At 48.4% G+C, this 15860-nt stretch overlaps 1 protein-coding gene across 2 annotated transcripts in view; it reads right to left on the bottom strand.

The window, feature by feature from the left end:
• Nucleotides 1-15860, bottom strand: part of fmn2a (formin 2a) — a 65990-nt gene that overhangs the window by 5266 nt on the left and 44864 nt on the right. For both annotated transcript variants that reach the window (XM_055902536.1, XM_055902537.1), the window contains exon 15: nucleotides 751-802. In XM_055902536.1, coding sequence (XP_055758511.1) covers nucleotides 751-802 — 52 coding nt within the window. The remainder of the gene's footprint in view (nucleotides 1-750; nucleotides 803-15860) is intronic.

Genomic DNA, 15860 nt, shown 5'->3' with positions numbered 1-15860 from the left:
GAGAGACAAACACAAAGAAAGGGAGAGACAGAGAGACAAACACATAAAGAAAGGGAGAGAGAGAGACAAACACATAAAGAAAGGGAGAGAGAGAGACAAACACATAAAGAAAGAGAGAGAGAGAGACAAACACAAAGAAAGGGAGAGACAGAGAGACAAACACATAAAGAAAGGGAGAGAGAGAGCGAGAGAGAGAGACAAACACATAACGTGAGAGAGAGAGAGAGAGACAAACACAAAGAAAAGGAGAGAGACAGAGACAACACATAAAGAAAGGGAGAGAGAGAGACAAACACATAAAGAAAGGGAGAGAGAGAGACAAATACATGAAGAATTTGAGAGTGAGAGAGAGACAAACAGGAGAGAAAGATACATAGAGGAAGAGAGAGCACACGTGAAAGTGACAAATGCCCTGGTTTTGTGCTTGATCAATACCCGGGTGTTTGGAGGGAACACATTCCTGCCTAGTGTTAACAGAAGCTTGGAGCCAACGCTGTCTACTCTGTCTCTGCTTGGATAAACAATCCAGACACTGGACGCCTTCAGTCTATCACAGGACCCGCAGTAAAGGCCATCTATAAGTAGAGGTACATGTTCCATGTAGCCTGGGGATCTAAACATTGATGAAGCGCAGTAAAGAGAGACCTTAGCTGATCCTTTTGTAAGCTGTTCTTACAAAATGATCATTGTCACAATGTTATCATACTGAAGCTCTAACAGCTGAAAAAATATAATCAGGTGTATTCTTACATCTTATGAGTGTTCTCTAGTTGTGTTTCTTGTGCCTCCAGATCAGTTTTTGCTGTGAGAGAAAACAGTGTCAGAATATAGGTATAACAAGCCACTCAACAGGACAACATCATACAGTAGGCAAAGTTCGGGCAGTAATGGATCATTATAGAAACATGTGGCACTCCATCACATGAGCTACTGTAGTTACCAGTTCAGTTACTATGGATAACATGAAGATACAATGCGGTGTTGATAACAATGTGGCCTGTTACACATAAGCCATAAACAATGTTTAATTATTAGTATTGATAAATACGCTACAAAAGTATGTGGACACCCCTTTAAATTAGTGGATTCCGCTATTTCAGTCACACCCATTGCTGACAGGTGTATACAATTGAGCACACAGCCATGCAATCTCCATAGACAAACATTGGCAGTAGAATGACCTGTACTGAAGAGCTCAGTGACTTTCAACGTGGCAACGTCATAGGATGCCACCTTTCCAATAAGTCAGATTGTCAAATTTCTGCCCTACTAGAGCTGCCGGTCAACTGTAAGTGCTGTTATTGTGAAGTGGAAATGTGTAGGAGCAACAACGGCTCAGCCGCGAAGTGGTAGGCAACACAAGCTCACAGAACGGAATCGCCAAATGCTGAACCGTGTAGTGCATAAACATCGTCTGTCCTCAGTTGCAACACTCACTACCGAGTTCTAAACTGCATCACCACAAGAACCGTTCATTGGAAGCTTCATGAAATGGGTTTCCATGGCCAAGCAGTCGCACACAAGCCTAAGATCACCATGTGCAACGCAAAGCATCGGCTGGAGTGGTGTAAAGCTCGCCACCATTGGACTCTGGAGCAGTGGAAGCAGTTCTCTGGAGTGATGAATTACGCTTCACCATCTGGCAGTCCGATGGATGAATCTGAGTTTGGCGGATGCCAGGAGAACGCTACCTACCCCAATGGATAGTACCAACTGTAAAATTTGGTGAAGGAATAATGGTCTGGGGCTGTTTTTCATGGTTTGGGCTACGCCCCTTAGTTCCAGTGAAGGGAAGTCTTAACGCTACAGCATACAATGACTTTCTAGATGATTCTGTGCTTCCAACTTTGTGGCAACAGTTTGGGATAAGCCCTTTCCTGTTTCAGTAGGAAAGAAGCTTCCCACCATTAGCTCTGACAAATTGAAAACCCTAGTCATTGGCGACTCCATTACCCGCAGTATTAGACTTAAAACGATTCATCCAGCGATCATACACTGTTTACCAGGGGGCAGGGCTACCGACGTTAAGGCTAATCTGAAGATGGTGCTAGCTAAAGCTAAAACTGGCGAGTGTAGAGAGTATAGAGATATTGTTATCCATGTCGGCACCAACGATGTTAGGATGAAACAGTCAGAGGTCACCAAGCGCAACATAGCTTCAGTGTGTAAATCAGCTAGAAAGATGTGTCGGCATCGAGTAATTGTCTCTGGCCCCCTCCCAGTTAGGGGGAGTGATGAGCTCTACAGCAGAGTCTCACAACTCAATCGCTGGTTGAAGACTGTTTTCTGTCCCTCCCAAAAGATAGAATTTGTAGATAATTGGCCCTCTTTCTGGGACTCACCCACAAACAGGACCAAGCCTGGCCTGCTGAGGAGTGACGCACTCCATCCTAGCTGGAGGGGTGCTCTCATCTTATCTACCAACATAGACAGGGCTCTAACTCCTCTAGCTCCACAATGAAATAGGGTGCAGGCCAGGCAGCAGGCTGTTAGCCAGCCTGCCAGCTTAGTGGAGTCTGCCATGAGCATAGTCAGTGTAGTCAGCTCAGCTATCCCCATTGAGACTGTGTCTGTGCCTCAACCTAGGTTGGGCAAAACTAAACATGGCGGTGTTCGCCTTAGCAATCTCAGTAGGATAAAGACCTCCTCCATTCCTGCCATTATTGAAAGAGATCGTGATACCTCACATCTCAAAATAGGGCTACTTAATGTTAGATCCCTCACTTCAAAGGCAGTTATAGTCAATGAACTAATCACTGATCATAATCTTGATGTGATTGGCCTGACTGAAACATGGCTTAAGCCTGATGAATTTACTGTGTTAAATGAGGCCTCACCTCCTGGTTACACTAGTGACCATATCCTCCGTGCATCCCGCTAAGGCGGAGGTGTTGCTAACATTTACAATAGCAAATTTCAATTTCAATTTACAAAAAAAAGAATACGTTTTTGTCTTTTGAGCTTCTAGTCATGAAATCTATGCAGCCTACTAAATCCCTTTTTATAGCTACTGTTTACAGGCCTCCTGGGCCATATACAGCGTTCTTTAATGAGTTCACTGAATTCCTATCGGACCTTGTAGTCATAGCAGATAATATTCTAATTTTTGGTGATTTTTATATTCACAACATGTCTCTGGACCTACTCACTGCCACAGTCATACTCTGGACCTAGTTTTGTCCCATGGAATTGTCACGTTCCTGACCTATTTATGTTAGTTGTTATGTGTGTTAGTTGGTCAGGACGTGAGGTTGGGTGGGCATTCTATGTTTTCTGTTTCTGTGTTGGTTTTGGGTTACCTGGTATGGCTCTTAATTAGAGGCAGGTGTTTGGCGTTCCTCTAATAAAGAGTCATATTTAGGTAGGCGTTGTCACAGTGTTCGTTGTGGGTGATTGTCTCCTGTGTCAGTATGTATGTTCGTGCCACACGGGACTGTAGCGTTTGTTTGTTTCGTTTCGTTTCGATGTCGTCTGTTTCCTGTACGTAAGTTTATGTTTAGTTATGTAAGTTTATGTTCAGGTTTCGTCAACGTCGTTTTCTTGTTTTGTAGTTTTGAAAGTGTTTTGTTTCGTTTCGTGTTTGCCATCGTATTCATAATAAAGATGGCTTATTTCCCAAATGCTGCGTTTTGGTCTGAAGATCCTTCTCTCCTCACCTCATCCGAGGATGAGGAGAGCACCAGCCGTTACAGAATCACCCACCACGCTAAGACCAAGCGGCAAGGGAAAAATAAACGGAGTAAGGGACAGGAGAAAAACAAGGATTTCTGGACATGGGAGCAGATAATGAATGGAGAAGGTCCCTGGGCTAAGGCAGGAGAAAATCGCCGTTCTCAGGAAGAGAGGGAGGCAGCTAAAGCCCAGGAGCGGTGGTTTGAGGAGGCAGCAAGGAGACGTGGCTGGAAGCCCGAAAAGCCATGGGAGCAGCTGGAGGCACTGGGGAGTGCAGAGGCTACCGGAGAGAGGAACCGGAGCTATGAGGGAACGCGTCTGGCACGGAAGCCCGAAAAGCCCGTAAGCAATTCCCAAAAATTTCTTGGGGGGGGGCTAGGAGGTAGTGGGCCAAGGGCAGGTAGGAGACCTGCGCCCACTTCCCAGGCTTACCGTGGAGAGCGGGAGTACGGGCAGGCGCCGTGTTACGCAGTAGAGCGCACGGTGTCTCCTGTACGAGTGCATAGCCCAGTGCGGGTTATTCCACCTCCCCGCACTGGTAGGGCTAGATTGGGTATTGAGCCAGGTGTCATGAGGCCGGCTCAACGCGTCTGGTCTCCAGTGCGTCTCCTCGGGCCGGCATACATGGCACCGGCCTTACGCATGGTTTCCCCGGTTCGCCTACATAGGCCGGTGCGGGTTATTCCACCTCCCCGCACTGGTCGGGCAACCGGGAGCATTCAACCAGGTAAGGTCGGGCAGGCTCAATGCTCAAGAGAGCCAGTACGCCTCCACGGTCCGGTATTTCCGGCACCACCTCCCCGCCCCAGCCTAGTACCTACAGTGTCTACACTACGCACTAGGCTACCAGTGCGTATCCTGAGCCCTGTTCCTCCTCCACGCACTCTCCCTGTAGTGCGTGTATCTAGCCCGGTGCCTCCAGTTCCGGCACCACGCACTAAGCTACCAGTGCGTCTCCAGAGCCCTGTACAAACTGTATCTTCTCCCCCTACTAATCCTGATGTGCTTGTCCTCAGCCCGGCGTCACCAGTGCCGGTACCACGCATCAGTTATCGAGTGGGCTTTGAGAATACAGTGTGCCCTGTCCCTGCTCCCCGCACTAGTAGGAAGGTGCTTATCCTTAGCCCGGTGCCTCCAGTTCCGGCATCACGCACCAGGTCTACAGTGCACCGTATCCGGCCAGAGCCATCCGTCTCCCCAGCGCCATCTGAGCCATCCGTCTCCCCAGCGCCATCTGAGCCATCCGTCTCCCCAGCGCCATCTGAGCCATCCGTCTCCCCAGCGCCATCTGAGCCATCCGTCTCCCCAGCGCCGTCTGAGCCATCCGTCTGCCAGGAGCCTGCAAAGCCGCCCGTCTGCCATGAGCCTGCAAAGCCGCCCGTCTGCCATGAGCCTACAGAGCCGTCAGCCAGACAGGAGCCGCTAGAGCCGTCAGCCAGACAGGAGCCGCTAGAGCCGCCAGCCAGACAGGATCTGCCAGAGCCGCCAACCAGACAGGATCTGCCAGAGCCGCCAACCAGACAGGATCTGCCAGAGCCGCCAACCAGACAGGATCTGCCAGAGCCGCCAACCATTTACATTTTTTACATTTAAGTCATTTAGCAGACGCTCTTATCCAGAGCGACTTACAAATTGGTGCATTCACCTTATGACATCCAGTGGAACAGCCACTTTACAATAGTGCATCTAGATCATTTTAAGGGGGGGGGGGGGGGGGGCAGAAGGATTGCTTTATCCTAGGTATTCCTTGAAGAGGTGGGGTTTCAGGTGTCTCCGGAAGGTGGTGATTGACTCCGCTGTCCTGGCGTCGTGAGGGAGTTTGTTCCACCATTGGGGTGCCAGAGCAGCGAACAGTTTTGACTGGGCTGAGCGGGAACTGTACTTCCTCAGTGGTAGGGAGGCGAGCAGGCCAGAGGTGGATGAACGCAGTGCCCTTGTTTGGGTGTAGGGCCTGATCAGAGCCTGAAGGTACTGAGGTGCCGTTCCCCTCACAGCTCCGTAGGCAAGCACCATGGTCTTGTAGCGGATGCGAGCTTCAACTGGAAGCCAGTGGAGAGAGCGGAGGAGCGGGGTGACGTGAGAGAACTTGGGAAGGTTGAACACCAGACGGGCTGCGGCGTTCTGGATGAGTTGTAGGGGTTTAATGGCACAGGCAGGGAGCCCAGCCAACAGCGAGTTGCAGTAATCCAGACGGGAGATGACAAGTGCCTGGATTAGGACCTGCGCCGCTTCCTGTGTGAGGCAGGGTCGTACTCTGCGGATGTTGTAGAGCATGAACCTACAGGAACGGGCCACCGCCTTGATGTTGGTGGAGAACGACAGGGTGTTGTCCAGGATCACGCCAAGGTTCTTAGCGCTCTGGGAGGAGGACACAATGGAGTTGTCAACCGTGATGGCGAGATCATGGAACGGACAGTCCTTCCCCGGGAGGAAGAGCAGCTCCGTCTTGCCGAGGTTCAGCTTGAGGTGGTGATCCGTCATCCACACTGATATGTCTGCCAGACATGCAGAGATGCGATTCGCCACCTGGTCATCAGAAGGGGGAAAGGAGAAGATTAATTGTGTGTCGTCTGCATAGCAATGATAGGAGAGACCATGTGAGGTTATGACAGAGCCAAGTGACTTGGTGTATAGCGAGAATAGGAGAGGGCCTAGAACAGAGCCCTGGGGGACACCAGTGGTGAGAGCGCGTGGTGAGGAGACAGATTCTCGCCACGCCACCTGGTAGGAGCGACCTGTCAGGTAGGACGCAATCCAAGCGTGGGCCGCGCCGGAGATGCCCAACTCGGAGAGGGTGGAGAGGAGGATCTGATGGTTCACAGTATCGAAGGCAGCCGATAGGTCTAGAAGGATGAGAGCAGAGGAGAGAGAGTTAGCTTTAGCAGTGCGGAGCGCCTCCGTGATACAGAGAAGAGCAGTCTCAGTTGAGTGACTAGTCTTGAAACCTGACTGATTTGGATCAAGAAGGTCATTCTGAGAGAGATAGCAGGAGAGCTGGCCAAGGACGGCACGTTCAAGAGTTTTGGAGAGAAAAGAAAGAAGGGATACTGGTCTGTAGTTGTTGACATCGGAGGGATCGAGTGTAGGTTTTTTCAGAAGGGGTGCAACTCTCGCTCTCTTGAAGACGGAAGGGACGTAGCCAGCGGTCAGGGATGAGTTGATGAGCGAGGTGAGGTAAGGTAGAAGGTCTCCGGAAATGGTCTGGAGAAGAGAGGAGGGGATAGGGTCAAGCGGGCAGGTTGTTGGGCGGCCGGCCGTCACAAGACGCGAGATTTCATCTGGAGAGAGAGGGGAGAAAGAGGTCAAAGCACAGGGTTGGGCAGTGTGAGCAGAACCAGCGGTGTCGTTTGACTTAGCAAACGAGGATCGGATGTCGTCGACCTTCTTTTCAAAATGGTTGACGAAGTCGTCTGCAGAGAGGGAGGAGGGGGGTGGGAGGGGGAGGAGGATTCAGGAGGGAGGAGAAGGTGGCAAAGAGCTTCCTAGGGTTAGAGGCAGATGCTTGGAATTTAGAGTGGTAGAAAGTGGCTTTAGCAGCAGAGACAGAAGAGGAAAATGTAGAGAGGAGGGAGTGAAAGGATGCCAGGTCCGCAGGGAGGCGAGTTTTCCTCCATTTCCGCTCGGCTGCCCGGAGCCCTGTTCTGTGAGCTCGCAATGAGTCGTCGAGCCACGGAGCGTGAGGGGAGGACCGAGCCGGCCTGGAGGATAGGGGACATAGAGAGTCAAAGGATGCAGAAAGGGAGGAGAGGAGGGTTGAGGAGGCAGAATCAGGAGATAGGTTGGAGAAGGTTTGGGCAGAGGGAAGAGATGATAGGATGGAAGAGGAGAGAGTAGCGGGGGAGAGAGAGCGGAGGTTGGGACGGCGCGATACCATCCGAGTAGGGGCAGTGTGGGAAGTGTTGGATGAGAGCGAGAGGGAAAAGGATACAAGGTAGTGGTCGGAGACTTGGAGGGGAGTTGCAATGAGGTTAGTGGAAGAACAGCATCTAGTAAAGATGAGGTCAAGCGTATTGCCTGCCTTGTGAGTAGGGGGGGAAGGTGAGAGGGTGAGGTCAAAAGAGGAGAGGAGTGGAAAGAAGGAGGCAGAGAGGAATGAGTCAAAGGTAGACATGGGGAGGTTAAAGTCACCCAGAACTGTGAGAGGTGAGCCGTCCTCAGGAAAGGAGCTTATCAAGGCATCAAGCTCATTGATGAACTCTCCAAGGGAACCTGGAGGGCGATAAATGATAAGGATGTTAAGCTTGAAAGGGCTGGTAACTGTGACAGCATGGAATTCAAAGGAGGCGATAGACAGATGGGTAAGGGGAGAAAGAGAGAATGACCACTTGGGAGAGATGAGGATCCCGGTGCCACCACCCCGCTGACCAGAAGGTCTCGGGGTGTGCGAGAACACGTGGGCAGACGAAGAGAGAGCAGTAGGAGTAGCAGTGTTATCTGTGGTGAGCCATGTTTCCGTCAGTGCCAGGAAGTCGAGGGACTGGAGGGACGCATAGGCTGAGATGAGCTCTGCCTTGTTGGCCGCAGATCGGCAGTTCCAGAGGCTACCGGAGACCTGGAACTCCACGTGGGTCGTGCGGGCTGGGACCACCAGGTTAGGGTGGGCGCGGCCACGCGGTGTGAAGCGTTTGTATGGTCTGTGCAGAGAGGAGAGAACAGGGATAGACAGACACATGGTTGACAGGCTACAGAAGAGGCTACGCTAATGCAAAGGAGATTAGAATGACAAGTGGGCTACACGTCTCGAATGTTCAGAAAGTTAAGCTTACGTTGCAAAAAAATAAAAATAAAATACAAGATCTTATTGACTAAAATGATATAGTACTGCTGGCTGGTGAAGTAGCCTGGCTAGCAGTGGCTACGTTGTTGAAAGTGAAGCTGGCTAGGTAACCTCGACAATTTCACTAAATTTCTCTAAACTACACAATTATCGTGGATACAAGGACAGCAAAGACAACTAGCTAACACTACGCTAATCAAGTCGTTCCGTTGTAATGTAAGTTTCTACAGTGCTGCTATTCGGTAGAAGTTGGCTAGCTAGCAGCGTTGGCTAGGTAGGAGGACGGCAGCGCGGCAGGCGAAAAATAGCTGGCTAGCTAACCGATAATTACTCAAAGCTACACAATTATCTTAGATACAAAGATAGCAGAGAAAACTATGTAGCTAGCTAACACTACACAAGTCAAGTCGTTCCGTTGTAATGTAATCGTTTCTACAGTGCTGCTAATTGGTGGCTAGCTGGCTAGCTAGCAGGGTTTACTACGTTACGTTACGTTAGGGCGAGAATACCTGGCTAGCGAACCTCAGCGAACCTTGATAACTACACAATTATCACCGATACAAAGACGGCTATGTAGCCAGCTAAGTAGCTAGCTAAGATCGAACAAATACAAATCAAAGATAGCAAAGACAACTGTGTAGTCAGCCAACACTACACTGATCAAGTCGTTCCGTTGTAATGCACTCGTTTCTACAATGCTGCTATTCGGTGGCAAGCTGGCTAGCTAGCCGTGTTGGCTACGTTGCGTTACGTTAGGGCGAAAATAGCTGGCTGGCGAACCTCAATAACTACACAATTATGTTTGATGCAAAGACGGCTATGTAGCTAGCTAAGATCAAACAAATCAAACCGTTGTACTGTAATGAAAATGAAAATCAGACCGTTGTACTATAATGAAATGTAATGAAAAGTTATACGGTAGACGGTGGACGTTTGCTAGCTGCTGGGCAGATAGCAGTGTGGACTACGATAGGCGACGAAATACGATGATTACGCAATTATCTTTTATACACAGACGGCTAAGTAGCTAGCTAAGAAGAAATTGCTAAGGTTAGACAAATTAAACCGTTGTACTATAATGAAATGTAATAAAATGTAATGAAAAGTTATACTACCTGCAGAGCGAATGCAAATGCGACCGCTCGCTCCAAACCGGATCTTTCACGGTAACAGCCTCACCCTCTACTTGTTTTTGTATTGTGACATCTTTCTCTTCCTCCTCTTCTTTCACGAAAGCTTCTTTCTCCGTCCAGCAGATCTCTTCTTTATCAGGACAGGATCTGCCAGAGCCGCCAACCAGACAGGATCTGCCAGAGCCGCCAACCAGACAGGATCTGCCAGAGCCGCCAACCAGACAGGATCTGCCAGAGCCGCCAGCGAGCCATGAGCAGCCAGAGCCGTCAGAGAGCCATGAGCAGCCAGAGCCGTCAGAGAGCCATGAGCAGCCAGAGCCGTCAGAGAGCCATGAGCAGCCAGAGCCGTCAGAGAGCCATGAGCAGCCAGAGCCGTCAGAGCGCCATGAGCAGCCAGAGCCGTCAGAGCGCCATGAGCAGCCAGAGCCGTCAGAGCGCCATGAGCGTCGAGAGCGTCGAGAGCCGCCAGCGAGCCATGAGCAGCCAGAGCCGTCAGAGAGCCATGAGCAGCCAGAGCCGTCAGAGAGCCATGAGCAGCCAGAGCCGTCAGAGAGCCATGAGCAGCCAGAGCCGTCAGAGAGCCATGAGCAGCCAGAGCCGTCAGAGCGCCATGAGCAGCCAGAGCCGTCAGAGCGCCATGAGCAGCCAGAGCCGTCAGAGCGCCATGAGCGTCGAGAGCCGTCAGCCTGCCATGAGCGTCGAGAGCCGTCAGCCTGCCATGAGCGTCGAGAGCCGTCAGCCTGCCATGAGCGTCGAGAGCCGTCAGCCAGCCATGAGCGTCGAGATTCGTCAGTCAGCCATGAGCTGCCCTTCAGCCTGAAAAGGCTAGATACCCAGAACTGCCCATCAGTCCAGAGCTGTCTCTCTGTCCGGAGCTGCCTTTCAGTCCGGAGTTGCCCCTCTATCCTGATCTCCCTCTCTATCTTCATCTACCTCTATATTCTTATCTATCCCTCTGTCTTGATTTATCTCTCTGTCCCGGTGTTGTCCTTATTAGGTATGTTATTAAGAGGATTTTGTGGGGGGAAAAAAGAGGGTGGACATTCTTGGAGGGAGGAAGCTAGGATGGATTATGGTGGGGTGGGAACCGCGCCCGGAGCCTGAGCCACCACCGTGGTTAGATGCCCACCCAGACCCTCCCCTAGACTTTGTGCTGGTGCGTCCGGAGTTCGCACCTTGTGGGGGGGGTAATGTCACGTTCCTGACCTATTTATGTTAGTTGTTATGTGTGTTAGTTGGTCAGGACGTGAGGTTGGGTGGGCATTCTATGTTTTCTGTTTCTGTGTTGGTTTTGGGTTACCTGGTATGGCTCTTAATTAGAGGCAGGTGTTTGGCGTTCCTCTAATTAAGAGTCATATTTAGGTAGGCGTTGTCACAGTGTTCGTTGTGGGTGATTGTCTCCTGTGTCAGTATGTATGTTCGTGCCACACGGGACTGTAGCGTTTGTTTGTTTCGTTTCGTTTCGATGTCGTCTGTTTCCTGTACGTAAGTTTATGTTTAGTTATGTAAGTTTATGTTCAGGTTTCGTCAACGTCGTTTTCTTGTTTTGTAGTTTTGAAAGTGTTTTGTTTCGTTTCGTGTTTGCCATCGTATTCATAATAAAGATGGCTTATTTCCCAAATGCTGCGTTTTGGTCTGAAGATCCTTCTCTCCTCACCTCATCCGAGGATGAGGAGAGCACCAGCCGTTACAGGAATAAATGTTGTAGATCTTAATGTTTTTCCTCATAATCCTGGACTATCGGACCACCATTTTATTACGTTTGCAATCGCAACAAATAATCTGCTCAGACCCCAACCAAGGAGCATCAAAAGTCGTGCTATAAATTCTCAGACAACACAAAGATTCCTTGATGCCCTTCCAGACTCCTTCTGCCTACCCAAGGACGTCAGAGGACAAAAATCAGTTAACCACCTAACTGAAGAACTCAATTTAACCTTGTGCAATACCCTAGATGCAGTTGCACCCCTAAAAACTAAAAACATTTGTCATAAGAAACTAGCTCCCTGGTATACAGAAAATACCCGAGCTCTGAAGCAAGCTTCCAGAAAACTGGAACGGAAATGGCGCCACACCAAACTGGAAGTCTTCCGACTAGCTTGGAAAGACAGTACCGTGCAGTATCGAAGAGCCCTCACTGCTGCTCAATCATGCTATTTTTTCAACTTAATTGAGGAAAATTTGATACTGTCGCAAAGCTAACTAAAAAGCAGCATTCCCCAAGTGAGGATGGCTTTCACTTCAGCAGTAATACATTCATGAACTTCTTTGAGGTAAAGATTATGATCATTAGAAAGCAAATTACGGACTCCTCTTTAAATCTGCGTATTCCTCCAAAGCTCAGCTGTCCTGAGTCTGCACAACTCTGCCAGGACCTAGGATCAAGAGAGACACTTAAGTGTTATAGTACTATATCTCTTGACACAATGATGAAAATAATCATGGCCTCTAAACCTTCAAGCTGCATACTGGACCCTATTCCATCTAAACTACTTAAAGAGCTGCTTCATGTGCTTGGCCCTCCTATGTTGAACATAATAAACGGCTCTCTATCCACCGGATGTGTACCAAACTCACTAAAAGTGGCAGTAATAAAGCCTCTCTTGAAAAAGCCAAATCTTGACCCAGAAAATATAAAAAACTATCGGCCTATATCGAATCTTCCATTCCTCTCAAAGATTTTAGAAAAAGCTGTTGCGCAGAAACTCACTGCCTTTCTGAAGACAAACAATGTATACGAAATGCTTGAGTCTGGTTTTAGACCCCATCATAGCACTGAGACTGCACTTGTGAAGGTGGTAAACTTACCTTTTAATGACGTCAGACCGAGGCTCTGCATCTGTCCTCGTGCTACTAGACCTTAGTGCTGCCTTTGATACCATCGATCACCACATTCTTTTGGAGAGATTGGAAACCCAAATTGGTCTACACGGACAAGTTCTCGCCTGGTTAAGATCTTATCTGTCGGAAAGATATCAGTTTGTCTCTGTGAATGATTTGTCCTGTGACAAATCAACTGTACATTTCGGTGTTCCTCAAGGTTCCGTTTTAGGACCACTATTGTTTTCACTATATATTTTACCTCTTGGGGATGTCTTTCAAAAACATAATGTTAACTTTCACTGCTATGCGGATGACACACAGCTGTACATTTCAATGAAACATGGTGAAGCCCCAAAATTTCCCTCGCTAGAAGCCTGTGTTTCAGACGTAAGGAAGTGAATGGCTGAAAACGTTCTACTTTTAAACTCGGACAAAACAGAGATGCTTGTTCTAGGTCCCAAGAAACAAAGAGATCTTCTGTTAAATCTGACAATTAATCTTGATGGTTGTAAAGTCGTCTCAAATAAAACTGTGAAGGACCTCAGCGTTACTCTGGACCCTGATCTCTCTTTTGACGAACATATCAAGACTGTTTCAAGGACAGCTTTTTTCCATCTACGTAACATTGCAAAAATCAGAAATTTTCTGTCCAAAAATGATGCAGAAAAATGTATCCATGCTTTTGTTACTTCTAGGTTAGACTACTGCAATGCTATACTTACCCAGATAAAGCACTAAATAAACTTCAGTTAGTGCTAAATACGGCTGCTAGAATCCTGACTAGAACCCAAAAATTTGATCATAGTACTCCAGTGCTAGCCTCCCTACTTGGGCTTGCTCCTACCTATCTTTCCTACCTATCTTTCCGAGTTGGTCCTGCCGTACGTACCTACACGTAAGCTACGGTCACAAGACGCAGGCCTCCTAATTGTCCCTAGAATTTCTAAGCAAACAGCTGGAGGCAGGGCTTTCTCCTATAGATCTCCATTTTTATGGAATGGTCTGCCAACCCATGTGAGAGACGCAGACTCGGTCTCAACCTTTAAGTCTTTATTGTAGTCATCTCTTCAGTAGGTCCTATGATTGAGTGTAGTCTGGCCCAGGAGTGTGAAGGTGAACGGAAAGGCTCTGGAGCAACGAACCACCCTTGCTGTCTCTGCCTGTCCGGTCCCCCTCTCTCCACTGGGATTCTCTGCCTCTAACCCTATTACAGGGGCTGAGTGGTGCTCTTTCATGATCTTCCTGTCTGGGTTGGCGCCCCCCCTTGGGTTGTGCCGTGGCGGAGATCTTTGTGGGCTATACTCGGCCTTGTCTCAGGATGGTAAGTTGGTGGTTGAAGGTATCCCTCTAGTGGTGTGGGGGCTGTGCCTTGGCAAAGAGGGTGTGGTTATATCCTTCCTGTTTGGCCCTGTTCGGGGGTATCATCGGAAGCGGCCACAGTGTCTCCTGACCCCTCCTGTCTCAGCCTCCAGTATTTATGCTGCATTAGTTTATGTGTCGGGGGGCTAGGGTCAGTTTGTAATATCTGGAGTACTTCTGTCTTATCCGGTGTCCTGTGTGAATTTAAGTATGCTCTCTCTAATTCTCTCTTTCTCTCTTTCTTTCTCTCTCTCGGAGAACCTGAGCCCTCGGACCATGCCTCAGGACGACCTGACACGATGACTCCTTGCTGTCCCCAGTCCACCTGGCCGTGCTGCTGCTCCAGTTTCAACTGTTCTGCCTGCGGCTATGGAACCCTGACCTGTTCACCGGACGTGCTACCTGTCCCAGACCTGCTGTTTTCAACTCTCTAGAGACCGCAGGAGCGGTAGAGATATTCTTAATGATCGGCTATGAAAAGCCAACTGCCATTTACTCCTGAGGTGCTGCACCCTCGACAACTACTGTGATTATTATTATTTGACCATGCTGGTCATTTATGAACATTTGAACATCTTGGCCATGTTCTGTTATAATCTCCACCCGGCACAGCCAGAAGAGGACTGGCCACCCCTCATTGCCTGGTTCCTCTCTAGGTTTCTTCCTAGGTTTTGGCCTTTCTAGGGAGTTTTTCCTAGCCACCATGCTTCTACACCTGCATTGCTTTCTGTTTGGGGTTTTAGGCTGGTTTTCTGTACAGCACTTTGAGATATCAGCTGATGTACGAATGGCTATATAAATACATTTGATTTGATTTGATTTGAATGCCCCCGTGCACGAGGTCCATACAGAAATCTTTTGTCGGTGTAGAAGAACTTGACTGGCCTGCACAGAGCTCTGACCTCAACCCCATCGAACACCTTGGGGATGAATTGGAACACCAACTGCGAGCTAGGCCTAATTTCCCAACTTCAGTGCCCGACCTCACTAATGCTCTTGTGGCTGAATGGAAGCAATGTTCCAGCATCTAGTGGAAATCCTTCCCAGAAGAGTGGAGGTTGTTATAGCAGTTATAGCAACTCCATATTAATGCCCATGATTTTTTAAAGAGATGTTCGACGTCCACATACTTTTGTCTATGTAGTGTAGCTTATACAATTTCTCATATAGGCAGAATGACTGGGTTTCCCCTGTATAGACAGTTTACACAGGATTTCACACATGAACATTAATAACACTTGCTGTCATTTTCAGGGTTAGTTCATGTAATTGAGTGTTGAACTGACTGCGGTGGCACCACTGACAAATGAACACCATGGTTTTCAAGGCAAGTGTTCTTTGTGTACATTTAGTATTAATGAGTTCAGGGAATTATTGTGAAATATCCTCAAACTCAGAGGAATTCCAGAAGATATCCTTAGCCTTAGGAGGATTTTTTCATAATTCTCTCTCCTTCCACCTTGTATAAACAAAGATGTTGATTCGACGTACAATTGTAAGGCAACCAGCTGCAATAGGATAGTGAGTTGCAAAAACATTATGTGTTGAGCAAACTCACAACAAAAAGTTTGTGTATGAAAACTCACAATCCTATCGCAGCTGGTTGCCTTACAAATGTACAATGAATCAACATCTTATATATTTTTTTTGATGTACAGTGCAGTTCATTTTCATTGAGATATTGAGGAAGTCTGTGATACTGTAACCAAGGTGTTCTGGTGAACCAGTCTTTGTCTGAGACCTGACTTGCATTAGCTCCCTGAGAAAATGCCTATAGGCCAACGTTTTAGTTGAGTGGGCTAACACAGTCTTGTAGTATGCAGACGAGGATGTGAAAGCGAAGGTGAACTGTACCTTAGGTGGTTTGGTGAACCACGCTTGCTCTTGGACTGACAACAGTCGTGTGGCATGCATGCGACCCAGGTTCAAACCCAGCCAATCTCATCTGCGTGTTTCACCAGCTATATTGCTTTCACACACAATCCTATACGGTAGATAGATACCATATAAGACATGTTGTTAGTAGCCTTCAAGGGCAGCTTCCAAATCCATAGCAACCTAAAACCTATAGCCTCTTCATAGCCTTCCAAGACATC

The sequence above is a fragment of the Salvelinus fontinalis genome, chromosome 37 (assembly GCF_029448725.1).
Source record: "Salvelinus fontinalis isolate EN_2023a chromosome 37, ASM2944872v1, whole genome shotgun sequence".
Classification (NCBI taxonomy): domain Eukaryota; kingdom Metazoa; phylum Chordata; class Actinopteri; order Salmoniformes; family Salmonidae; genus Salvelinus; species Salvelinus fontinalis.
Note: the sequence above shows the minus strand (reverse complement) of the source record. Positions and strands in the feature narration are given on the sequence as shown.